Here is a 26,069-nt window from a genome sequence, read left to right as displayed (position 1 = left end):
CACACACACACACACACACACACACACACACACGTAATCCCTCAATCTGTCTCTGTCCTTAAAGCAGATGAACTATTAACTGATAGAGAGCGCCATGAAACTTCCCCAGTTGATTACTTGCATTAAGACAATTATCTTTTGTATTACAAGTTTTTTCTGAAATGTTATTTTAAATATGCAAACTAGGCATAATCTTATTAGATATGTGCCAATATGCTTACATTTCCAGAAGATCAATCTGAACATTGGCTAAAGCCAGGTTCAAAATTCTTGTTTCATTTTGTCGACATGTTAGAGTCAAAGGTTTCTACAGAGAGAATTTAGGATATTTCTTTGTTTCACTCCATAAATCTGTCAACAGACATTAACAAACATTTTTTTTTGCTGTGTTTTCAGTAATAGAATATTGTGTAAATGAGATTATGAATGATAAATGAACAAACTCCTCTGTAAAAACCTTCAGAATATCTAGAGGAATGAAACTGTAAAGTTAGGTGTATGTAAGAGCTGCTGAAGAGAGTTCTGGATAACAAGTTTTCTGTTTGAATATGTAAATGAGGCATTATCTAATGACAATATTTGGTGAATTTAGGAGAAATCCTCACACATAAATAGAACGTTTTTTTTGCCTGAAGTGTGGATGAATGGAGATGTTTATCGGAAAGTCAGCATTTCCTTCCCGTGCATTCATAGTAGAGACATGATCAATAAGTCACCTGAGGGGAAGCAAACACAAATACAAGTACTAAATAAAATGCTGCTGTCCAGATTCGTAGATTAAACTACTTTTAAACTAAACTGAAGGAGATGTATTCATTTATCGGTCGAGAAAATGTTGAAACTTCTGAAGCAAAATCAACTTAATCAAATGTTTTTACTTTCTGAAAAATGCTCCGTCACAAAGCTGATTATTATTATTTTTTCTTTGTTTTTTGTAGTTCTCTTGATACTTGTTTTTTATTGGGTAGAATTGATGTGTAACGTGGTCCAAAAGCTACTTGCTCTGCTGGCCAGTTTAGTGCCAATCTAAAGGCCTCGCTGTGCTTCAGATGGACTGTGTTGAAAGAGTGTCATCGGCCAAGCCAGAGCTCTTTATCATCTGCTGATCCCCTCCTCTCAGAGCCGAGTGTTGTACTCGGTTGGACACTCCAAAGGTTCTGGAAGTAGTTGTGTAAGGCATGAAGTGAAAGCGCTTCAGAGAGCAGCTCATACGTCATCATCTCCGCACACCTGGCCAATCACTGCTCGAAGTGGACGTTACAAATCCATTGTTTTCGTCGTTTTGTCATGAATATTTTCATGCAGAGGGTGAATATTAAGTGGCAAAATGACGACGTTTTTCTGAGCATTCGCACTCCGAATGAAGGCATCAACCAATCACGATGAACGTGCACGTCGGATCCGTTCATTGGTGTACAACAACACTGGGGCTCTGCAGTCCGAAACCAGACCGCTAACTTCCTTCCTCCTTTCAAACTTGACAAAGGCAGAGCAAACCAGATCCACTCCTTTCACAATAAAAGCCCGAGACACATACGCTGCTTAACTGTTTACCAGAGGGAACTGGAATTCAGTCGGAGGAAACTAACAGCTTCCAGTAGAATCTATCCAAACCTTTAATTGAAAAGCTGTCCCGGTATGAACAGTTACGAAGCAGTTCTAAACTAGCTTCTAATTTGTTGGGTGTCACATGTCTGTGCTACTGTGGGATTAGTCCCACAGTAGCACCCAGACTGGAAGTGTAATTAGTAATTAGCTCCACATGTCTGGTGTCGCTGTAGTAATGAGTGAGTGGTGTATCTCTCTGCTCATCATTAGGTAGAGGCAGTGGCGGGCCGTGCATTTTATACCTGGGCCTTCACTGCTGTCTTACCACCTAATAGCCTCATGATGGCGCCACAGCTACGGTTATTTGTTTCTAGGGGTGTAACATCACGTATTCGTATTAAACCGTTCGGTACGAGGCTTACAAACCGAACAATACGTTTGAATAATACTAGCGCTTGGGGCACCTGCTTCACGCAGAGTGGACTCAAAAATGTCAGCAAACCGTCCCTTTTCTCTCTCAATAGTGTCACAAAACTCATCCACTCTTTTCAGACAGAACTGTATGTCCAGTTTTCTGTTCTGTAGTACTCCAAACAGCACATCCGAATACTCAAAAATCCCATGGAAAGTGGACAGCAAAAAACAAAACTCAAAAGTTCTCCAGGTGGGCTTTGTATCCGTCAGCACAGCGAACAGATTCATCATCGTACTCGCCAAGGTGCTCCAGAATGTGCTGAAAAAGCTCCTGCAGGGCGGCTCTCTTTTCAAAAACCGTGTTGACCAGTCTGGAGCTATATTGCCACCGTGTTGGTGCCACACAGTGGCGGGCCGTGTATTTTATACCTGGACCTTCACTGCTGAAATACCACCTTATAACCACATGATGGCGCCACAGCTAGGGTTATTATTCGGTTCTTGGGCTGTAACTATATAACGTTACGTATTTGTATTAAACCGTTCGGTACGAGGCTTACAAACCGAACAATACGTTTGAATAATACTAGTGCATTTGGAAAATACAGAAGCTTAAATTGTAGGAAATATAATGTTTTCTGCGTTCACTAGGAGACAGCGGTCTGTGTGACCTCTGAACCGGAACAAAAACAGCTGTGCCCCGCAAGTGTTCTGGGAGGCTAGGCTAACTAGCTTGACGGAAAAACAACAGCAGTAACACGCATTCTGCCACACACTCGAGGGCCATTCAGATAGTAGATGTAAAAAAACGAACCAGTTGACTTACCAAATGCTGATCACATCCTCTTTTCTTTGTTGACAAAGATTAATCCCACAGTTAAATCCCAACTCACAAATCTGTTTCTCCTCCTTCAGCCATTGAGTGTTGAAAAACAAAGCTAGGTAAAAAAAAAAAAAAATCTACACCAAGCAAAATGCCAAAAATATCACAATTTCATTCATATCTTTCAATATGAACTCTCACTACTCCGACTAAGCCTCTGCTGTTAAGTTTCGTTTCACGACAGTCACGTGCTCGCCCACTGACCAATCACAGCACAGAATCTCACTGCAGCGCTGCTGCTAATGCTGACGTAGCTGTAGGCCAGCAGGCCGCTCTGGCGCGTCTAAGGATCTCAAACTAAAGATCTGATTGGTTGAAGACTGTCAATCAACAATATCGTGCCCATTCACTTAACCTGCACATGGATTCACTGGTGAGTCTGCAGGCCTCGGGCCTCTCTTCTTACCTAGAGACACAGAGGTGAAATCTGATTGGATAAAAGCTCTACTTAAAACAAGCTGCACTGGAAGCAGAGCAACTGAGGAACACAGTAGCTGTGCAATGAGAAGATAAGATAATTGGAAAAATATTTTTATACATTATAATACATATAAGAAAAAATGAAATGTATTTAAGAAAAAATATTAAATTATAAAATAGCTATAACTTTGTGATTCTGTTTAGGCCAGCAGAGAAGGCTTTGCAGGCCCTGACGGCCCGCCACTGTGTAGAGGAGGAGTCTCTTTCATAAGGAACCTGTTGGTGTGACCCCACGGTGGCCTTGACTAAACCTAGAAGGACACGTGTATTCTGCTTTTTGAAGTATGAAGAGCTGAACATTTTAGCTATGGAAGTGTGTAAAGTGAAACCCTCTCTCTCTCACACACACACACACACACACACACACACACACACACACACACACAATGACATGCCTCGCTGTGGTCCCAGGGCTCCTTCTGTCTGGTCTGAAGAGCTCTAACCCTTGTCCTTTGACCCCTCCTTGAGGCAAAGCCTTTCTCTCCTCCTCCTCCTCCTCCTCCTCTGAAGACCACACTCTTTTCATTCTCTTGGCTTCTTTTCTGTCTTCCCATCTTTCTCTCCACTCCCTTTGTTTGGCTGGAGGCCGGAGTGGAGCATGGATTTAATACCTTCACAGCTGAGGAAACATCAACAGCTCCAGCTTTTTTTTTTTTTTTTAAACGTTTGACTTTTCAAACCGTTTTCAAGCTTCTCTGACGACTCGTTTCCATCTTTGCACACTATGAGTCGGGGATGAGGGGTCTAGATTCTCAGATGGATTTCAAATCTGTTGACAACATGTTGACAATCAAACTCTCCCAATTGTACTCAGCTTTATTGTCATGTTGTTAGGATTATGTACAATTAATCCATGGAGTCCATTCGACGGTGCAATAATAAGTGTCTGTTTAACATTTAGCTCAGGTTGACAGATGGTGGGAGACCCAACGAGGCGGGTCGCCACCATGTTCAATGCCACCAAAGATGTTCAAAATGATATTAAAAAAAAGGACAATAGATGAGTGAATCAGCGTGTAAGCAAATGCGAAGCATGTTGTCCATCCGCCCGCCCATTCATCATCTCCGCCCGCCCATTCCTGACCTGTTGCCATGGTTTCAGCCAATGGGAGGGAGGGGTGGCAGGCGGCGGCGGCGGCGGTAGGGGTCAAGCTAGTTCACTGTTGGTTGCTTGATGGGGGTGGGGGGCATTAGAGAGGATAATGGGTGATGGGTAAGGTGGGATGATGACCGTTTTCATGTGTTGGTTAGAAGTTATCAGGTGTGGAAAACAAGTCTGTTTGGCAGGTTGGGGGGGAGGGGGGTGGAGCTAGTGATGATAGAAAAGCATTGATCACTGATCAAAAGACTTTCTTTTGGTGGGGTCAGGTATTTTGGATGCACAAAAGACTATTCATCTGTGTCGGAGCCTCCTGGGGGGTTGTGGGGGTGGGTTTTAGCCCGGGAGGTGGAGATGGGGGGTTGCTTGTTGGGGTTTTGGGCCCATTGATGCTCAGCTGGGTGGGGTGTGGTGGGGGTTGGATAAAGGGCAGTAAAGATGGAGCGCTGCACTGATGTGAGCAGCGTCGCAACAGATGGAGAAACAAAATAGTCCCTATGTAGGGATGGGTGTTACGATCTGTTACACAGTCTGATTCTGGAGAATCCACTCGTTTCTAAGCATTTTATGTGAAAATAGTCATGCTTACCTTTCACATGCACTACCTTCAGTCAGACAACTTAGTTTTGCCAAAGATTAAGGCCAAAGATTATTGAAAAGGCAGAATCAATAATAAAACCACAAGTGATAAAAATCCCTTTGTCACCGAGCAATACCCCAGCATGAGACTCCTCATGGGGGAGGAGGGTCATCGCTGTGGACAGCCCTTAAGGAACAGTGAAGGACGAGATTTCTGTGGAATAACCAAACCAGCTCACACACGGAAACAAAACTGATGCAAGCGATGATTACTGGCAAAAGTACAGGATTAAGATTCACTCGCACACACACACTCGGCGGGCTACCCTTCCCCCACCGAGTGCGTGGGTGGTTGCACAGGATGCTGTCCCTTCACTTGCTGTTGGTTCACTGGTTTTTCTCCAACAACTGGAGCTCAAGCCCCATATTGGCGGACTATAGCAGTTGGGGGCGTTGGTTGAAGTAGACGGGGAAATCCCGTTGGCCCCGCCACCCACTTACCTGCGACACGTTTAAGTTGTCACGTGAGAATTGGAATCCGTACAGGCAGCCAAGAACAGGACGTGTTCGAGCGGTTGATCTGGGTTCAGAGAGATGGCGGTACAGATGGTGGAGGGATATAAGGATCCTCATGGGCGACGTGGCGGGATGATACAAGAGGTGTATATATATATATATATATATATATATATATATATACAGTATATCACCAAAAAAGACACAGATTTGCCACCCGATTTGCTCATACTCAACCGCTCCATCTGTGAGCAGTTGTGAAAGGAAAGGTTTGTCTCTTAAGTAGCATTCGGACCTCAAGTTGAGTTTTAATTCCAATTGAATGTAAAGTCATTGATGTAGATGAACAAGCCAACAGTGATGTTTACATTCACAGTAATATTCCACTATTATTTCAAATATATTCCGACTAGCATACGGGTCGTCGGAACCACAGATTCCGTTTCACTATTCCAATTCAGGCCCTATTCTGAATGGAGCGTTGTCTGATTAAGACATGATATTATTCCGGTTTTAGGAACATTTCTTCAGACTTGCATACAGCACATTCAGAACAGGCGTCTTGGTTGGTATTCTACCGGCAGTTCATGGTCAGCTCTTTGGGTTGTACTCAAACCAACTAGACGACAGTTTGCAGAGCTGCATGGCCAAAAGGAAAGCCCACGTTTCTGATCAGGAAGGGGACACACACCTACGTCTAATGAACGACTACCAACAAGTTTTTGTAATATGTCCATTTTTAAAAGAAGGTGGTTGAAGGATTGAAAAAAAAAAAGGGGGGGAGGCTAAGTCTGCTTGGTTGAACAAGTCCGCCACGGCAGACGATATAATGTGAGTGTGCACGGCTGCACGTAAACGTGAATATTGGTGGAATATGACTTTCCATTAGCCATGTAAACGGCTTAGTAGGGATATCGTCTGTACTTTACAAAATGGGGCCAGCAAACCCTGGCCGGCCCTGACCGTGGATGTGTTGATGTGTACGTTTATTAGCTGGAAACCCTGATCACTGAAGTGCTGCACTCCTTTTTAGTCACCATCGATGCCAGGTTGCAATAAGTAAGACGTCCCGCTTTGCCCAAGGTGTCTGCCTCAAGACTGAGAATTGTGTTTTCTGATGTTTTGTGAGTTTACCGTGTGTCCGTGGTGGTCAAAGGTCAAAGGTCAGTGTGACCTCACGCCCGTGCGATCCTCGTGGTGTCTCGGGAGCGCCTTGATCCTTGGACGTCTACTTGGATTTGGAAGGACTTGGATAAACTGATTTAGAATTTGGTCGTCAAAGGTCACTGTCTGTGACAGTCACTTTTTTTGGCAATGGTAATTCTAGTTGCTGGTGGAACTTTCTGCATCTTTGTACCAGAAATAAGTGTATAGTTTAATTTGCTAAAGGAAAAGGCATAAGTGGATGTATCCCATCAGATTGAAACAGTGCGTAACCAGGGATGGTCCAGTCTGGTGGCGAAAATGCCGTACAATTGCTGCTTTTCTGGACCGTTGACATGTATCGCTTGTATCATTTTCCTAACTGACAAAGATACCCCCAAAAAAAACAACTAAAATTGGACTTGTGTTCAGTGGCCCTGTATCACTTTTAACTCCTTCTTCTTCTCTCCACAGGACCAGGAAACTGCAGATCAGAAACATTCCACCTCACCTGCAGTGGGAGGTTAGTTCCTATTTCCTCTTTCTTTCCTTTTTTTCTTTTCTTGCTGTGGATCATCTAGTCTGTTACTGTGACTCCACACTGCCAGCAACCACATCACGTTCCAGCCTGGGCTCGTTCCCAGGGTGCCTAGAATACAGAGGTTTTGTCCCGGCCCCTCTGCGTCCGATACCGACTCACAAGGTGCCCTTTAGCATGTGTATGAGACGCATCCTTCAACTAACTCTGATGTGAACCGAATATATTAGCGGCTCGGAGCAACGGATGTAGTATAAAGACGAGCGGGATGCGTAACACAGGACTTTCATCCAGGAGACCGTCATTTGTGTTTCGTGTGAAACCAAAAGTCAACGTTGGCTTAACCCTCGGAGCCCCAAAAACCTGTCGGTGGGATGGAAAAGCATGTTTTCTTTAAGCAATCACCAGAACTACACCGTTCATCGTAGCCAGAATCTGAACGTCAGGTTTTCATCTTTCCGACGGTTATCGAACACATCACGTGTGACGAACGCTTCCGTCAGACAACGCGACCGAAACTAAGCTAAAAGTTGTGATATTTCATCAAAAACATTTTATTCTACATTTCTCATTTACAATTTCGCCCCAAATAGACTGTTGGCTCTAAACAGATCCTGTAAAAACAACATTACATTCTGAGCTCCTCAGCGCAACTAGGAAGCAATGGTTGACTCGGCTGAGACCAACAGTCACGTGACAACAATTCTGTGAAACTTGGACTGAACTGCAGTCTGCTGAGCTCAGAGGGTTCGTCTGAATCAGAGTGTAATTCATACTCAGTCTGGTTCGGTTTAACAATACCCACATTTATAGTTGACCAAATTAAAACCAATCATGCGCTGAGTGCCGTGTTTGAAGGAGCCTATTCATCTTTTTCTTTTTGCCCGTGTCCTCCAGTTTCTCACTATTTCTGTGGACTTTTTTCAGAATATTCTGTATGTTCTCTTGAGGCCCAGAGCAACCCAAACCACCGTTTACTAACCCGAACCAAGTATATCTCGTTGCCTTAAACCCAAGTGCAACTGTGTATCTAGTGCGCTAACACCAAGAGGTCCTGACCCAACGTCCGTGTGTGACAAGTTGGGAATTCCTACCTAACAATTAGTGAAATTAGTGCGTTTGCATGTTTGTGTACCGGCTCTAAAAAAACAACAAAAAAAAGTGTGGAAGCTGACCTCACTGTAAATATTTGCACCACTTGTTTGTATGCGTGCGGGTCATATTTGCCTCGACTATGAATCACGGGGGAACCACAAATATTTCGTCACATTTGATGGCTCACACCAAATAAAAATCAAATAAAAATCCCAGCTCAGCATGAGAACGAAGCTGCAGGTCGATTCTAATAGAATCCCAGCGATTCAGAATCGAACGTGAACTAATAGTCATGTATTGATCGACTCGTGGCTAACGGTTTTAATCTCCGGCCTATTGATCTTTGAGTAATTGCTGCTGCTACGTTCTCACTTTAGCTAAAATTTATTCCAACAAATGTCCCTATTATCTCGAATTTTATGCCCCCAAATATTCAAGAAATAAGTGATATAATTGATGATCTCAAAATATCTTCGGCTGGCCATGACAACATTTCTGCATTTCTTGTCAAACAGGTGAAACAGTCAATATTGCAGCCACTTGTTCACATCTCCACCGTGTCTTTGAAAACAGGTGTTGTGCCAGAAGATTTAAAAATTGCCAAAGTTATTCCTTTGTTTAAAGCAGAAAATCCATGTTGTTTTAACAACTATAGACCCATATCTATATTGCCTTGTTTTTCAAAAATACTAGAAAGAATTGTACAAAAAAGGATAATGCTTCATGTCGAGTCTAATTCAATTCTTTACAAACACCAGTATGGTTTCCGTAAAAATCATTCAACTTCTATGGCTTTACTTTACCTTGTTGATAAAGTTATCTCTGCACTTGACAATAACGAATTTACCTGCAGTATTTTCATAGACCTTTCCAAAGCCTTCGACACAGTAAACCATAATATTTTATTGGAAAAGCTGCATAAATATGGATTCCATGACATTGCATACAAATGGTTAAAAGATTATGTCTCCAACAGAAGAGAGTTTGTTTGTGTTAAAGGTTGTTATTCAAACAAAGCCAGACTAATATGTGGGGTTCCACAGGGGTCCATTCTTGGACCATTATTATTCCTTATTTATATTAATGATTTGTCTAATGTGTCAAAAAGCCTTTTTCCGATAATGTTTGCAGATGACACAACCCTACTTCTCTCTCATTCAAATTTCAATTCACTGATTATGGAAGTTAATGCTGGTTTAACTGCCTATGCTACATGGTTCAAATTAAATAAACTATCTTTGAATATCAAAAAATCTAATTTTATTATTTTCAGTGGCAAAAACTTTTACTCTAAGGATTTATCTAAAATTAAAATTGAATCTGTTGAGATGCCTCAAGTGTCATCTACAAAATTCCTAGGAGTTATTATTGATGAGAGTTTAAGTTGGAGTAAACAGATTGACTGTGTGAGTAGAAAAATAAACAGATCTATTGGAATAATAAGTAGGGTTAGACATCTTGTCTCTGCAGACTGTCTACTTATTCTTTATTACAGTATCATTTATCCTTATCTTTCATATTGTAATATAGTTTGGATCAGTACTTTCCCTACTTCTCTGCAAAAAATGTTGGTCCTCCAGAAACGTTTTGTTAGGATCACAACCCGATCACAGTCACACTCATCTTCTGCTGCTCTAGTTCAGAAATTGCAGATTCTTACTATTTATGACATCAATACTTCTCAAACTTGTGTTTTCATTTATAAGATACTTTCAGGTGAAGGAATATTCCTGATCATTTCAAGACTTACTACAAATTTAATTCACAGGTTCACTCATACTCAACTCATCAATCTTCACATCTTCACCCTCCTAAATTACTGACTAGCAGAGGTCAATTTGCAATAAGGTTCAGGGACCAAATTATGGAATGACTTTTCCCACCTAACTAAGAAATGTCTCTCTATAAAATGTTTCAAAAGGCGCCTAAAAGAACATCTAACTGCGGTCTTGTAAAATTCTTTTATGTATTATTGTTCATGTCTTTCTTGTTTTAGCTGCTACATTACATTTACAGTTGTTTCACTCATAGGGACTTGTATTACCGTTGCTTATGAGTTACTGCAGGTTTATAATCCTACATCACTGAACAAACACAGGACCAGGCTCACTCTCACATACACACACATGCTCGCACACACTCGACACAACTACATTATTTTTATCTTATCTTTCATTCTTTCTTCCTTTCTTTCGTTGTAATGTAATGTCTTATTTATACTTTGTTTGTAATTTTGTAAAATGTTAATATTATATAGGTGCAGGCTTCAAATAAGCCCAGTTGGCTTTCTGCCTCTTCCTGCACTGTGATATTCATTTATCTCTGTTATGTTTGTTTAATTTAAATTTCATTGTTTGAATTGTGCAAATAAATAAATAAAATACCAACTATAGTCATATTTAACCAGGAAGCTGATCACCAAAGGGTTCAGACTGCAGGACACAAAATCACAGGAATCCAGTTAGAAGGCCTTACATCAGGGTTCTGATCCTGCACTTCTTTTGATTGTTAAAGACAATATCCGAGGACCCCCTTCCCAAATAAATGAGTGAAAAAACGACATAACATGACCAAAAAAAGGAGATTAAATAACCTGGGCTGTGATTATTGACCAATAACAAATATTCTGCTTCCCCTCACCATCACTACCGCCACCATGAGTCCAGATTAAATGTATTCAGGGTCGTATTTTATCACCGCACACATCAGAGCTTTTAACCATGCGGGGGGGGGGTCTCCCACACCTTATTAATAAAATGGAAAAAAGATGAATTTTCAGCTAAAGGAGGTAAAACAGCTGATCATGAGATGACGTCTCGTGATATTCAATCGTAAATGGCCATCAAGATTATACTTTGTTTGAATTCATGTTTATTTATTTGAATTCTCGTGCACATTTAGATATAAAAATAACTAGCTTTGGAAAGTACCAAAAGAATATTTTTTACACACACACACACACACACACACACACACTAATAAAACATTCCACTAAAAGGACAAGCTGAACGTCTGAGCTTGCAAACGTGCACAGCAGCTACAGCAGCATCATGCACAGCGCTGTAGATGTGGAAGCAACGACGCATTTAAATGCTTCAGTATTTGACGTTGAAAAGCATCTCTCCCGGCTGATGTTCCAAACCTAAACTCATCTCATTTACCCGGAATAAAGCTGAGAGACACCCGGTGTTCAGAACAGCACGACTCCTCGTTGTTTCCCTCCCACTGGCTCCTCTTCATCTCTGCTCCGTTCACTTTAATCTGTTGATTCGTCAAACACGACTGAATGCAGAAGATGGGAATGTGGGCGGATCAATAAGCTCTATACGTGTGTGTGTGTGTGTGTGTGTGTGTGTGTGTGTGTGTGTGTGTGTGTGTGTGTGTGTGTGTGTGTGTGTGTGTGTGTGTGTGTGTCAGACTGCCTCCTCCTCCGTCTCTCCGCTGCTCTGATCACGCTGCTCGTGTCCACACGAGGGCGACGTCTCTCCGCAAAGCTGACAGAAACTTGTCACTCCATGCTGCTGAACCAGTGTGTATATAGATATATACTTTTTTTTTACTTTATTTCAAATTTTCAGCAAACATTTTATCAAAAGTAAGCATCGGATGATGCTTTGCAAACTCCCCCAAAGAAAATGTACACAGGAGAGCAGTAGCCTACCAGAGACGACACAAATGCAACATGAAATAAAGTAGAAACAAATACTTTCAAGATATCGCATACAGTCATTACTTTTATAGCTTTTTTGTTGTTCCTTCATACAAACAAAGAATTTAAGCTTTTTTTTCTCACAGCAGGAGGGACACAGGAAACATTTTTACTTCAAAATAAAAGCATGGCCGATTCAAGTAGCGCAGGCAAAGGTTGAAATCTGATTCAGAATAACATTTTAAAACAAAAACATACAAAATAAAAGGTTAGTCTGTTGCTGGAGACATTTAAGATTCCACACAATGAAAATGCTTATTATGTAAATAATAACCACATGTACGTATCACTAAATAACAGACGCAGGTTAGTTCCACTGTCCCATCACCGTGACGATGACGAGCAACCTCCAAAAAGTCTTCTTTTGGCTGTAATTCCCAGATATTACAGGTGCTTTATTCTATCATTGGTCCCCAATGATGTTTTAATCTGTGGATCCTGTGCAGTGTGAGTTGTTTGCTATGGGTCCTAGTTTAAAGTATTGGGCAGACGTACACATTGAAAAACGTCAACCTTTTATTTTGACAGGGCCCACACTGAGACCACGGCTCTGCTTTTGCATTGAAAGACAAATGAAGTCGTTTGAATGAATGTGGGCTTCAACCTTAGAAACACGATGACTGAACACTAAATCAAAGGCTGGTCAACACGCTGCTGAGCACTGATGTGGATTGAACTTGGGATCAAATCTGCAACCTGTATCAAATGAAAAGTATTTATTTTCATGTTTCATAATGGGCAAATGAACTAACAATAGTAAGCATCAGTTTGTTTCTTTTTTTAGATGACATTAATTGAATAACGAATAATGTTTTTAGATTAAATGAGCACAGATGTTTCTCTGACGATACAGAAGTTGATTCAGTCGGTAGTCCTGAAGACATCATAACATCAGGATCAACAGATGTGTTGCTGGTGCTGCTTTCACATCAGACGATGAACTAAACTGTGTGCTGTGGTTTATGTGTCCTTTGGACACTCCTGGTTTAATCTCTCTTCTTCTTCTCTCTGTGTTGCAGGTGCTGGACGGTCTGTTGGCTCAGTGTGGAACCGTAGAGAACTGTGAACAAGGTGAGACTCCCGAGCTTTACTCGGGTCTGTGAACGCCTCAGACGGCTGACACACACGTGGCCCGTTTAGACCCGCACAAGCAAGGACAGACCTTTTAATAAAGCGGTCCCACTCACGTCACATCGTGGTTCTATATGCAATGCTTTGCTGCCACCAAGTGGTTTTGTCTCCCAGTGAAGAGGGACTCGGTCCATGTCACAGCCTGCGTTTACTCCTGACTCAGCTGTTTCTCCGTCTCAACTGGTCTACAGCGTGTAAATATAATAACACCAAACACCTGCTGCTCCAACATGGACTTGACAAAGAAAAGCAGCACGTGTCCTGGTTTAGAAGCTGGAACTAGACTTGAAATGACTTAAACCATTAATTGATGGTTGAAATACTTGCAGAATATTTTTTGTAGATTGACTAATCAATCGATCTGAGTCAGAATCCGATTCATAGGCAAGTAGGTTTTTTGTTGACATACAAGGACTTTACTTTGGTGTATTAGTGCATTAAATACACAAAGACAGAGATTACAATTCAAAATATAAGCAAGTATTGCTGAAATCAAGAAAGATGAATATAGAATAGAAGGAAAACACAATCTACATATCAAAATAATACTATAACAATATGTACACTGGCTTTTATTTGTATTTTATTGACTTTACATTTACATTTACGTTTACATTCCTTCGTCAGAAGGCCAATGAATGATTGCTGGTGTAGTTGTACAGGAAGAGGTCCTTTAAAAAGGCATTCGTACAATGTCACGCTGCTAATTCATTTGAACGGTTGTGTTTTCAAGCTTTATTTTTCGCAATTGCGTTTAAAGTCAGAATCAAAATGTGACGATTCAGGCTTTGAGTTGGTTAGGTTGACAGAGATCTGGGTTTAGTTGATGCATCAATACCTGTGCAGAGGTCAAATTTGGGGAAATGAGCCTCAGCGTCGATGTGAGGATGCAACCGTGTTCCTCCAGCAGTCCACTCTGTGCTTTTACTTTGAAACAACTCCTAACTTATGCTCCTACAACCATCAATGAACTAACTCATGCTGTCTGTCTCTCAGTGAACACAGACAGTGAGACTGCAGTGGTTAACGTCACGTATGCATCCAGGGAGCACGCCAGGCAGTAAGTGTCTCTCTTCCTCTTTAACATCCTTTTTGTTGGTGCCAGTTTGACCCTAACTGAGATCTGTGCAGACACTCTAAAGAACCAAACTCAATTTGTAATTTATTTATTTTAATTAAGTATAAGTCATTAAAACAGAATTGAGATGTTCAGCAAGTTGGATGTTCTATGCTCCACTTGTGACATCTAGTGGTCATTTGAAGGAACTACACCTTTAAACTTCAGAAGCATTGCGATCTCTCTGTAATTGTAGTATTACCACACTATAAAATTACTTTTACAAGTAACATTTAACATTCTACAAAAGTATTAGCAGCAAGATAAAGTGAAGTTTGTATGTTCTGCAAAGTTTTAAGCACAAAATGTACCAAAAACACTGGCAATGAGGAATATCTTGCATAGACAATAATGAGAATAAATATGAAACAAAATTTAAATCATACCCTCTAAACTAAAAATAAATCTGGTTTGAATTGAAATCAAACACTATTTCTAAGCTTGTTTACAAGATATTAGGTCGAGTACAGTTTATCTTCCTCATTTCACTTCTATTTGATGCAGGCTCTAAGTTTATTCTCTGTTATTATCATTGCTACTACTGTTAGCTTGATGCTAATAATTACCAAACCTGTAAGCTTAGAAATCCATAATGCTCATGTTCTGTGTCCCTCTCAGAGCCATCCAGAAGCTGAACTTGTACCAGTTTGAGAACAACGCCCTGCGCGTCTGCTACATCCCCGACGAGAACTCCGAAGTGGAGGGGAGCCAGCGGGGGCCCGACAACGGCCGGCGCGGCTACGGGCCCCGGGGAGGGCCCCGCGGCGGCTCCCCGAACTCCGGCATGCCCCCCAAGCCACCGCACGCCGACATCCCCCTGCGGCTGCTGGTGCCCACGCAGTACGTCGGAGCCATCATCGGCAAGGAGGGCGCCACCATCCGCAACATCACCAAGCAGACGCAGAGCAAGTGAGTGCGCCCGTCAGCCGTCCCGTGGTTACCGCAAAAACAACAACAAACAGAACCGCTTCTATCCAACGTTTGTAACCAACAAACCATGTATCCCTTTCTGCCCTCGTCTACCAGAACATCTAAATAACATGCAAACAGAGATAAATGGCTTTACTCAGTTAACCGATGACCGCAAAACAAAGCCTGAATTCCATGATTGTTCACGGCTCAAACTCGCGCCATTGGTCCATCATCCAAAATACTCATCGAGTTAAATCTGTTCAGAACCAAATAAACAAATAAATTGAAGGTAGATTTCTACTCTAAATGCACTTATAAATCACCAGCAATGGATAAAAAGACAAAACCCACAATAAGCACAGTTGATTCTTTACTGCTAGCGAGAGGCTATTTAGCTTCCATACCACGTATTCTGTCAGACTAGTGGAAAGAAAACATCCAAAATACACATTTAGGTCTTTATTTTACTGCTTTGTTTATTTGCATCTGTGGGCCTGCCGGCCAATTTCATGGTGATATCTTTTACTTACATATTTTTTTACCCTATTTACCTGTGGTGTCTTCAAAATATCATTTTACAAAACATGTCTTTAAAATGAGTTTTGTCAAAGTGAGTTTTGAGCCAGAATCCTCTTCAGTAGCACTGACATACGATCAACTTTCCAGTTGAATTCCTCTGTATATGTGGAAGGTTTTTACAAATCTATCATAACCTTATTTATAGAACATTTTATTAAAAAAAAAGACATGGCCAAAATGGCTTTTTGTATGTCTGAAGACGGTATTTTCTGATTTATGTAAAAACCTTTTGATTTTAACATGTCAACAAAATAAACCAAGAATTTTGAACCTGTCTTTATCCAATGTTCACATTTCTGTATGCAAATGAGCACATATTCAGTAAGATAATAACTAGTTAGCGTATTTAAACATAACATTATGAAGTAATTGTCTTATTGTAAATAATCAACTGGGGAGGTTTCATAGCGATATGGATTAGTTCAAATCTTTTCCCTCTACACCTGTAGTGTCTTCCCCTGATAAGCACATGTAACTGAACTCCGGAGGTACTGGACCCGGTGACTTAACAAAGTGGTTCTGGTCTTTCCCGCAGGATCGACGTGCACCGCAAGGAGAATGCAGGTGCTGCTGAGAAGCCGATCAGCATCCACTCTACCCCCGAGGGCTGCTCCTCTGCCTGTCGCATGATCATGGACATCATGCAGCAGGAAGCCAAAGACACCAAGACGTATGTCCTCAAGTCCTCACTCAGGGAAAAAGGCTTTTCTTTCCTTTGGGGCAATCGTTTTTTGAACAGACCCCAGTTTTTTTAATGAACTTAATTTAATTAACTGTTGAGCCGTAGCTTCATGGTGAAAGTACAATACAAAGCCTGTATTGTTATTATGCTAGTATACCAATATAAGTCAATTTGTTACTATGACATTAGTGTCGTTACCAATACCAACATTATTCCCAAGAATTTATTCTAGATATTTACAGTAAGCTTGAAAACATCTCAGAAATGGTGACAAATCATACTGATATATACATATAATATATATATATATATATATATATATATATATATATATATATATATGTATATATATATATATATATATGTATATACACTACCGTTCAAAAGTTTGGGGTCACTTAGAAATGTCCTTATTTCTCAAAGAAAAGCACTGTTTCTTTCAATGAAGATAACATTAAATGAATCAGAAATACACTCTATACATTGTTAATGTGGTTAATGACTATTAGGTGGAAACGTCTGGTTTTTAATGAAATATCTACATAGGAGTATAGAGGCCCATTTCCAGCAACTATCACTCCAGTGTTCTAATCGCCTTAGAAGACTAATTGATGATTAGAAAACCCTTGAAAACAGTTCTGCTGGTGAGAGAAGCTATAAAACTGGCCTTCCTTTGAGCTAGTTGAGTATCTGGAGCATCACATTTGTGGGTTGGATTCTACTCTCAACATGGACAGAAAAAGAGAACTTTCATGTGAAACTCTCCGTCTATTCTTGTTCTTAGAAATGAAGCTATTCCATGCGAGAAATTGCGAAGAAACTGAAAATTGACACGAAATTGTCTGGGTGACCCCAAACTTTTGAACGGTAGTGTATATATATATATGTATACATATATATATATAATGGAATACCATTAAATAAATGATATAAACAGTGATTTAGATATTTCATAGAAATTGACAATTTAGCATCATAGCATCACTACCTTTGTCAGTAAATGAGAATTCAACCGTTTGGTCGAGCATGTTTTTAGACAGTAAAATATCATACAAGAAACATAAAAAAACATTCAATGCATCATATTAACAATAATTAAGGGTTAGATTTGTTTTTCAATTTCTTTGCAAATATTGCATTGTCATTATATTGTTGTCGTTACTACCTTTCACATGAAAAGACAATCAAACCGTTTGGTAGAGCATGTTTTAAGAAAATGAATGAATGATGTCTGTTATGGTATGTCTGAAATAACTTGTCTGTTCTTTCCTATAGTAAAACTTAAGCTACAGATTCTGATGACACATCTCGTCTAGCTATCGAATGCCAAATAGAAGTGGCCGTCACTTCTACTTTTTAAGGATCTAAAGATATCTTACATTTAGTTTTGACTAGTATAATCAAAGTTGTATATATTTTGAATTTCTACTAGTAAGTTTTTGACTGGTGAGAAACGCTATTATGGATGTTGATCACTGATAGGAGTTCTATTTAATGTTTAAACGTCCTGCCATAAAAGACACAGCGACATCTAGTGGATAGTTTCTTTGTGGTAGAGATGGCTCAATCAGGATTCACAATGTGCTCTCCCAAACAGCTGAGCAAAACATTATCGTATTCAACATAATCCTCGGCTAGTTTCCCTCAGTGAAGGCTCTCCATCTCGCTGTGAGAAAGATGGGTACAGAAAATGAAAATGACCGCTGGTTTTCTGTTTGCAGTGCTGATGAGGTTCCTCTGAAGATTCTGGCTCACAACAACTTTGTCGGACGCCTGATCGGAAAGGAAGGACGCAACCTGAAAAAAGTTGAACAGGACACGGACACCAAGATCACCATCTCCCCGTAAGACTCGCATGACACAAACACACGCTGAGTTTCATAGACCTGATTGACCCTTCACTAAGTCCCGCCCCTCTCAAACACAGACTGGCCAATCGTAGCGTAGCGTAGCGTAGCGTAGCGTCGGCCGGCTCCGACCGGGGCCCGACAACTATTATCAGAGAGGATGGAAGAAGATACGGGTTTCTAAAACGTTACGTTTCTACGTAAAACCTGTGTAGCTAACATTAGCAGAGTACGTCAGCATATCATTAACTTGCCTTACCGCTTCTGTGCTACGCTAGCTACTAACGGTTTACTTAATGTATACACAGGCTGCTTGTGCTTTGTGATGATTGTTACAGTGAGTAAGGACCTACCTGGCTTTAAAGGAACAGTGTCCTTTCATTTCCTTGTCTGTGATGTGGAGGTTCACGTTTACGCTGAATCAGTTTCAATCATGAAATCACTTTTTAGTTTTTACAAAAATTCGACATTTCTTCGTAGACTGCAGTTAGTAATAGTGTGGGCTCTGTGGTAGCGGCTGTGGGGCGGGGCTTAGCAAAAGGTCACTTTCACCAAATGTTTTAGAGATAATAAGGTAATTTATAAAATATATACAACACATACACGTTTATCAAGTTACTGAGAGACGCTTTACAGCAACTGGTCACTTTGAAATAGACTGATCTGCTGCCTCTTCTGTAATGTGTGCAGTCTTCAGGACCTGACGCTGTACAATCCAGAGAGGACCATCACAGTCAAAGGCTCTATCGAAGCCTGCGCCAACGCCGAGGGGGAGGTCATGAAGAAGGTCAGAGAGGCCTACGAGAACGACATCGCCGCCATGAATGTGAGTCAGCTCGCTCCATCATTACGTATTTATTCGTTTGATATTAAACACTTTGGGGCTCCATGCTATCTTTAGTGCACACACAGACTTGTAAAGCTTGAGATGGATTCTAACCTGCAGCCTCCTTCTCTTCAGCAACAGACCCACCTGATCCCTGGGCTCAACCTGGGTGCTCTGGGCCTCTTCCCTTCCTCCTCCAATATGCCTCCACCCCCGCCTGGAAATGCGTCTGGCAGCGCCCCCTACGGTTGCTTCGGGGTAAGAACTGCAAATTCTTCATGCATTTATTTTCACAGTTCTTTTAAAAAGAAGAAAAAAAACTTCATCGCAATAAAGTCATGAATCAGTATGGTCACGTGATGTCCAATATATTTACATGTATTTTAAATTATTCTTATTATTTTTTTAATGTTCTGTGAGCAAACAGAAAAAGAGAACGAGAAAGAAAAGAGGAAAAACATACTTTGTATTCATCCATATATACACTTACAGATACACACATGTATGAAGACAAATATTTATATGTGCATATATACATCGATGCATGCATCCAGATATACACCATCCATAAATATACATGAACTAAAAAGGTTATAAACTAAAGAAAACCAGACAATCAAACTGGAGAGCAGAAAAAATAAATCTCTCAAAGATCTTGATTGAGTACTGATTGTTTTGTAGCGGCTCTGTCCCTCAATGCTGGAGTCATTTAAAAAAAACTGTTGTCCCCCTCTAGTCACTGAGACACCAACACGTGGGACAACAGGATCCAGGTTGAGAACACAGGAGTTCCCCGTGAAGTCCCATAACAACATATCGGTTCCCTAACAGATTTTTTGTGATGACATTTTTGCTTTGTGTGTGTTCAGGCTCCGGAGCAGGAGACGGTCCACGTTTACATCCCAGCCCAGGCAGTGGGAGCCATCATCGGGAAGAAGGGACAGCACATCAAGCAGCTGAGCCGCTTCGCCGGGGCCTCCATCAAGGTCAGTGACGGGACCCGACACGCTCCACGAAAGTTTCCTCTTCTCCTCAAACTACTATAATCTAGGTTCATGAAATGCTTGTATGACGGTTATGGTCTCCCTAAATCATTACTATGTGTTTTGTAATTTTTTGAATGCCATTTTCTGAACACATAAAGACAACGCTAGCCCTGTGAAGTCTGCTGAGGTTGCACAAAGCAAATGATGTAAAAACTGCCTTTTGGTTTGTGCTGTCTTTACACTGGTTGTCTTTTTGATTCCTCACAGTTCATTTTGTTGTGTCATGGCGTTTCGGAGAACAATGCAACGAACAGCGAGTGGAGCGTAAACACCTCCGTCCACGCTTGGAGCTTGCACGCCACCTGCATTGGCTCGTGCTACGGCGGCAAGCGCGAGTACAAACTGGGCTTTAGACCACCGTTATTATGGAAGGCACATGTCAACCGACGTCGCAAGTGTTTTGTGAAAAGAGACCGTGTGCAGAAATTGACACGCCGCCCCTGACACGTCCAGAACGGATGCTAGAGGGGTACCTAGAGCGTCATAGCGTGAAGTGTAGGGAGTGAGAAAGTGTCTATAAGTGATGTGTTTCTCCTCCAGATCGCCCCAGCTGAAGCTCCGGACTCCAAAATGAGGATGGTGGTTGTGACAGGACCTCCAGAGGCTCAGTTTAAGGTAAGACATTCCCCACTGATTAATATTCATCCCATTTAGTTTGCGTAACAAACAGCTGTTATGATCCAGTGATATCAAAAAGGATCATTAACCTCTTCCTCTCCCTCCTGCAGGCTCAGGGCAGAATCTACGGCAAACTGAAGGAGGAGAACTTCTTCGGGCCGAAGGAGGAGGTCAAACTGGAGACCCACATCAAGATGGCCGCCGCTGCTGCAGGAAGGGTCATCGGCAAGGGGGGCAAGACTGTAAGCCACCCGAACCTCGCGCTTCAGCCCCCTCTCGCATATACACGCACTGGTTGCTACAGCGAGAATCCTGCTCCACTGAAGTGTCTTCAACACTACAACGTTCTGTCATCAGGTTGTTACTTCCCCTTAAAGTAAAAAACAACAACTTGTGTCTTCAGGTGAATGAGCTTCAGAACCTGACAGCGGCTGAAGTGGTGGTCCCCAGGGAACAGACACCTGATGAAAATGACCAGGTCATTGTCAAGATAAATGGACATTTCTACGCCAGCCAGGTACTCCTACTACTCTATCGCCTCTGTCATTGAGCTTTGACTCATCCTTATTCATTCGTTTGTAACAGAAAAACATACTGATCCTATGCATCAGACCGGCAACGCATCGGAATTCCAATGCAAACGTCAAATGCAGTGAAATCTTTAGGATCTTTGCATTTCCATCCCTGAAAAAGGGTTACAAGTATAATCTTGTAACAAACCTATGAATTCATGTTTTTGGCAAATTACTCTTGCCTCAGTTGTCGTTGACATATTAGCAATTTACATCATTGACAGCTAATTTAGCGTAATGGTTAATCAGGAGCACGTTGCACAGTTAACACTGCAGCCAGTTGCTATAACATATTAAATACAATTCTGTAAAAGTAATTCATGTAAAATACAGTTGAACAATCACCTTTAAAGTTGATTAGCAAATTCCTTTTGAGACCTGTTTCTTGCCACCTGACAAATACAAGTCCGGTTATCCGTCTCCCTGATGCTCTGGTTTGATCTTAACCACCTCCTGATGACCTCTCTTTACCTGCTAAATGCTCCACTATGTTCACCAGCTGGTCGCCATCTTTGTATATTTATTCTCACAGATCCTTTCCAAGTGTAGCTTTCAATTTGCCACAAACAATTCTCATCTGTCCTCTGTCCTCCAGTTGGCTCAGAGGAAGATCCGGGACATCCTGACCCAGGTCAAACAGCCACAGAAAGGCGGGATGGGCTCGGGCCCCAGCCCTAACCCCCAGGGCTTCACAGAGATGGGCAGCCCCACGCAGGGAGTGACTCAGGACCACCAGCCGCGCAGGAAGTGAGGGTCCCCCTACCATCCTCCATGCCGTGGGGCCCCCCACCGCCTGACGGAGAGACAGACAGACAGACAGACAGACAGACAGACAGACAGACGCACGGATTGATAGACGGACAGACGTATACAGGAGAGCGACACACGGACCCAGCGATAGACAGGGAGAGACATAAAGAGGGAGGCAGTACGCCCGATAGCCGGAGAGAAAGATGATTAAAATCAGAAAATGAAATGAATAAAAAAAAAAAATGAGGATTAAGATAAAACGTAACGCGAGAACAGAAACCAGATGCCAGGCCAGAAGAGAGACTGAGTGAGGATGGAGGGATGAAGGGAAGGATGGATGGAGGGGGCGCCGTCCTCCTAGTGTGCCTCAGTAGGGCTGCAGCCTTCACAGATCCTGCATCAGACGGGTTTAACACTCGTCCGCCTGGGTCCACATGCACAGCGGAGACACACTAGCAGGGGCCCCGTTCGTCCCTCCGTCGTCCCCTACCGACCTCTCCCGCCATCTGCAGTCAGTCCTATATTTTAAGGGTGTTTTTTTTAAACATAGAGATATATGTATAGAAATGTTTTATTCAGAGCTATTATCGATAGAATGCCAGTGAGGCAGAGGCGGGAGAGGGAGCGGGGAAACCGACCGCGGCAGCACATGGGGGGGGGGGGGCCCAACTCGCCCTCTAACCTCCCCAGCCAATGAAAGTCTAGAAGAGGGGCCGCAGATGTTAACACTGCTCTTTAAAAAACAGACACTCTCCGAATAGCGGAGAGTTTAGAAGAAAAAAAAAGAGAAAATATGAGGTTGTAAATATATAATCTTCATGTAAATGTTAACAAATGCTGCGTCTGGCCGCCTTGCCTTTTTAAAAAATGAAGAAAACAAAAGGGGTCTTCTGTACTTTCCCCAGTCCCTCGTCTATGATATGTAGCATAATATAGCCTACAACGGGGCTGTGGGCTGGGGAGGCACCGAGGGCCCCCTTTCCACAATTTGCCGTGTGGCGGAAGGCGCAGCAGGAGACAGTAAGGGGAGCGGCGGTCGCGGCTGGTCCTGCAGTTCTATTGCAGCGGCTCAGCTCACGCGCACGTGAAACCGTTATAGAACAGCTTCGGGAAAAAAAACAGCCGGCGGCTATGCTAGCTGGCTAGCGGCCCCGCACCTTAAACGGCATATTTTATATATATTATATATATATGATATGTGAGTTAGCCCGGCCCCTTGGGTGAATGTATCGAAGGCAGCGAGTCAGGTGTGAGGTTTTTTTTTCGCCCGCGCCCGTACCAATAAGTTGTGCAATGGCGGACAGACGAAGTGCGTCTTGAGACTTTCCGCTCATTGCCTTCTTCCGGCGCTGGACACTCGAGGCCGGTCTTGGACAGGATGGTTTTCTCCTCAGAGGAGCTGGGGTCCTTGAGACCATCCCTGCATTAAAGGTATCTTTGTTCATTCGGACAAACAAGGCCTCTAATGCTTGTATTATTATTATTATTATTATTATTAATAATATTATTATTATTATTATAAAAAGAATGTTTGAGACCGGCCTTGGTTCAGCGCGGGAACCAAAATGCGATGTCTTCCAAAGCTTTTTGCCTTGAGCTCAGAAAAAGTAAAATCAGACCGAAGTGTGTGTGTGTGTGTGTGTGTGTGTGTGTATTGGGGGGGGGGGGGGGGGGGGGCTTCCTCGTTCTCTCTCCCAATCTGCCAAAGGCCTGTGGGCGGAGCCTCCAGAACCTGCCCACATATGATAATGAGGGGCGGGGTCTAAAGATGGGCGCTCTCGCCAAGATTAGAACAGATTAGAGAAAGAAATGAAAAAAACTACCTCAGGGTAAAGTTACCTCAGTATTCCTAACTTTTTTTTTTTTTTTGCTTGCTGGTGTTTTATATGAGATGAAAAAAAGAAAGAGCTGAATGATCCTGAATATTGTTTATTTTTTTAAAAGAAAAGTATTTTTTTTTAGGTATTGTCTTGTTGCTTTGGTTATATTTTTTCTGTTTTTTTTGGCGCGTGTGAGATGATTGGCGAATGTGCTCAGGAGGACAAGGAGGCTGCGTGTTTTTCTCCAAAGCAGAGATTGATAAACTGCTGGTCTACAGAGGAAATGGGTCGAGTGCCATTTTGCCTTTTTTTCTTTCTTTTTGTTTTTTGTAAGTTGAGGGAAACATGCTCTCTGTCTTCCTGAGGTGTGATTGGAGCAGCTGAAATATTGGCCAATGGGGAGCGGTGTTAACTCGAGAGGGGGGGTCCTGAAGTGCACACGTGGCCTTTTTAAACAGAGCTCACGTCCTCACAGAGGAGGTGACACTCTCTTCCTCGGGGTCGCGTCTTCCCGTGGCTACTGACCGCCTGCCCCGAAAGGACCTCCCTCTCCCGCCTTATTGTGATGACATCATCACGAAGCGCCAAACATTACGAGAGGGCTCCAAGCGATCAAGAGGTTAAGGTTTCTCACCCTCAAAGGAGACATGTGAGAGGGAGCTTTAAAAGACAATTTCCTTTACCTCTCTCACCTGGTTTTGGAACTCGTCAGATCAGAGTGGTCCGCCTACAGCGTGACTGTACGCATAGAAGAGGGCATTCTAGCTACACACACACACCCCTGAACTAGCTCTGACTTCTCTGAATGTGAATATTTATTACCTGTGCACTGACCACGACACCTCAGATGCTCCCCGTTGGCTGTGTGTGTGTGTGTGTGTGTGTGTGTGTGTGTGTGTGTGTGTGTGTGTGTGTGTGTGTGTGTGTGTGTGTGTGTGAGTGAAAGCGAATGCTGGTGTACGTATTCACTGGTTTTAAATGTTAATTTCTGTCGGTCGGGTGAAACTTTAGAAGAAAAAAAAGCAGAAAAAAGTAGGACGAGAAACTATGGGGCCCTCCGTCTGTGTTCCAACTGACCGAGGAGAGAGAGAACCTTTTGAAATAACTAAAAATGGGAGCAGAAAAAAAAGGAAAAGCGAGAGTTTAAAACAACATGAACACAGCTGTGAAATAGATTCAAACCTGTACATAAGATTTTTAGGTGATCGCGATACTTTTGTATTTTTGGAGTAAAAAAAAAGAAATCAGAACGGGGAAAAGCCGTAGAGAGAGAAGGAAAGATTGTGCCAAGTCGCTGAAGGACACTGCCAGATAACTCACAATCTTTTCGACGTCCATCACGTCCGCTCGGCGACATCCAACGCCAGCCTTCATCGGCTACACCCAACCGGCTCACCGTCAAAACAGGGAAAAGTCTATTCCATCGTGTCTATGCTTCCATTTTTGCCCGGTGGCGGTAAACTTCGCAGTTCGACACGGGTCGCCCTGCGTGAAGTTTCCGCCTCTTCCCCCCGAAACCATAGAGCTCTGTTCACAACCACCAAGACACACTATTTAGGATTCATTATTCAGCCCGCAGCCATTTTGGATCGGTTAGGATTCTTCTTTTTTTTTTTTTCAACGATCTAGCAAGCTTTATTTTGGACATGACATCTGGGGGACATACTGTTGCACTAATTGATGAAATATGTCGACAACGTCACACTGCGGTAAAAACGTCTGCGAACCTCCCGTGACGCCTGATGCAATTCTTTTTAAAAGGTGGCGAGTGAAGGGAAGAAGAGAAGGAAGGATGGGAGCAGGGGAGGAGGGAGTGGGCTGAATTCCACAGTCTCCTTTCTCTTTGTTCCCCCCCTCTGTCCTTCCACAAAACAAAGTGAATCATTTCTCCTTAAATGTGTTGCCCTCTGAACTCTGGGAGAAGAGTGAGATGTTTTTATTCCCTTTTTATTTAGAAACAAAAAAAAAATCATTTCATTTTCCGGAGCGGGCGGGATCGTCAGGGTCCCTCGCCCTCTCTTGCGCTGGTCTCCATCGTGTTCGTTATGCCTCACTTCTGTTCAAGACCTTCATTTCAAACTTTTTTTTATTTATTTATTTTACGTTAACTACCTTTTTTTTAACTATCGAAGTTCTGACTCTTTTTGGGGGAAAACAATGAAAAA

General features: G+C 42.3%; 1 protein-coding gene across 1 annotated transcript in view; it reads left to right on the top strand.

Moving 5' to 3' along the window:
- The window catches only part of igf2bp1 (insulin-like growth factor 2 mRNA binding protein 1), a gene marked incomplete at both ends in the record, with an annotated part of 49,967 nt that extends 27,882 nt beyond the window's left edge, over positions 1-22,085 (top strand). Inside the window, 13 exons of the mRNA XM_079177612.1 lie at positions 7,137-7,185; positions 13,024-13,075; positions 14,132-14,195; positions 14,871-15,161; positions 16,279-16,413; positions 18,147-18,269; positions 18,963-19,098; positions 19,234-19,356; positions 19,968-20,084; positions 20,685-20,759; positions 20,873-21,004; positions 21,166-21,279; positions 21,930-22,085. Coding sequence (XP_079033738.1) covers positions 7,137-7,185; positions 13,024-13,075; positions 14,132-14,195; positions 14,871-15,161; positions 16,279-16,413; positions 18,147-18,269; positions 18,963-19,098; positions 19,234-19,356; positions 19,968-20,084; positions 20,685-20,759; positions 20,873-21,004; positions 21,166-21,279; positions 21,930-22,085 — 1,567 coding nt within the window. The remainder of the gene's footprint in view (positions 1-7,136; positions 7,186-13,023; positions 13,076-14,131; positions 14,196-14,870; positions 15,162-16,278; positions 16,414-18,146; positions 18,270-18,962; positions 19,099-19,233; positions 19,357-19,967; positions 20,085-20,684; positions 20,760-20,872; positions 21,005-21,165; positions 21,280-21,929) is intronic.
- Positions 22,086-26,069: the final 3,984 nt, after the last annotated feature.

This window comes from Pholis gunnellus (genome assembly GCF_910591455.1).
Source record: "Pholis gunnellus genome assembly, chromosome: 17".
Lineage (NCBI taxonomy): Eukaryota > Metazoa > Chordata > Actinopteri > Perciformes > Pholidae > Pholis > Pholis gunnellus.
The sequence above is the reverse complement of the archived record's forward strand: the minus strand, read 5'-3'. Positions and strand labels throughout refer to the sequence as shown.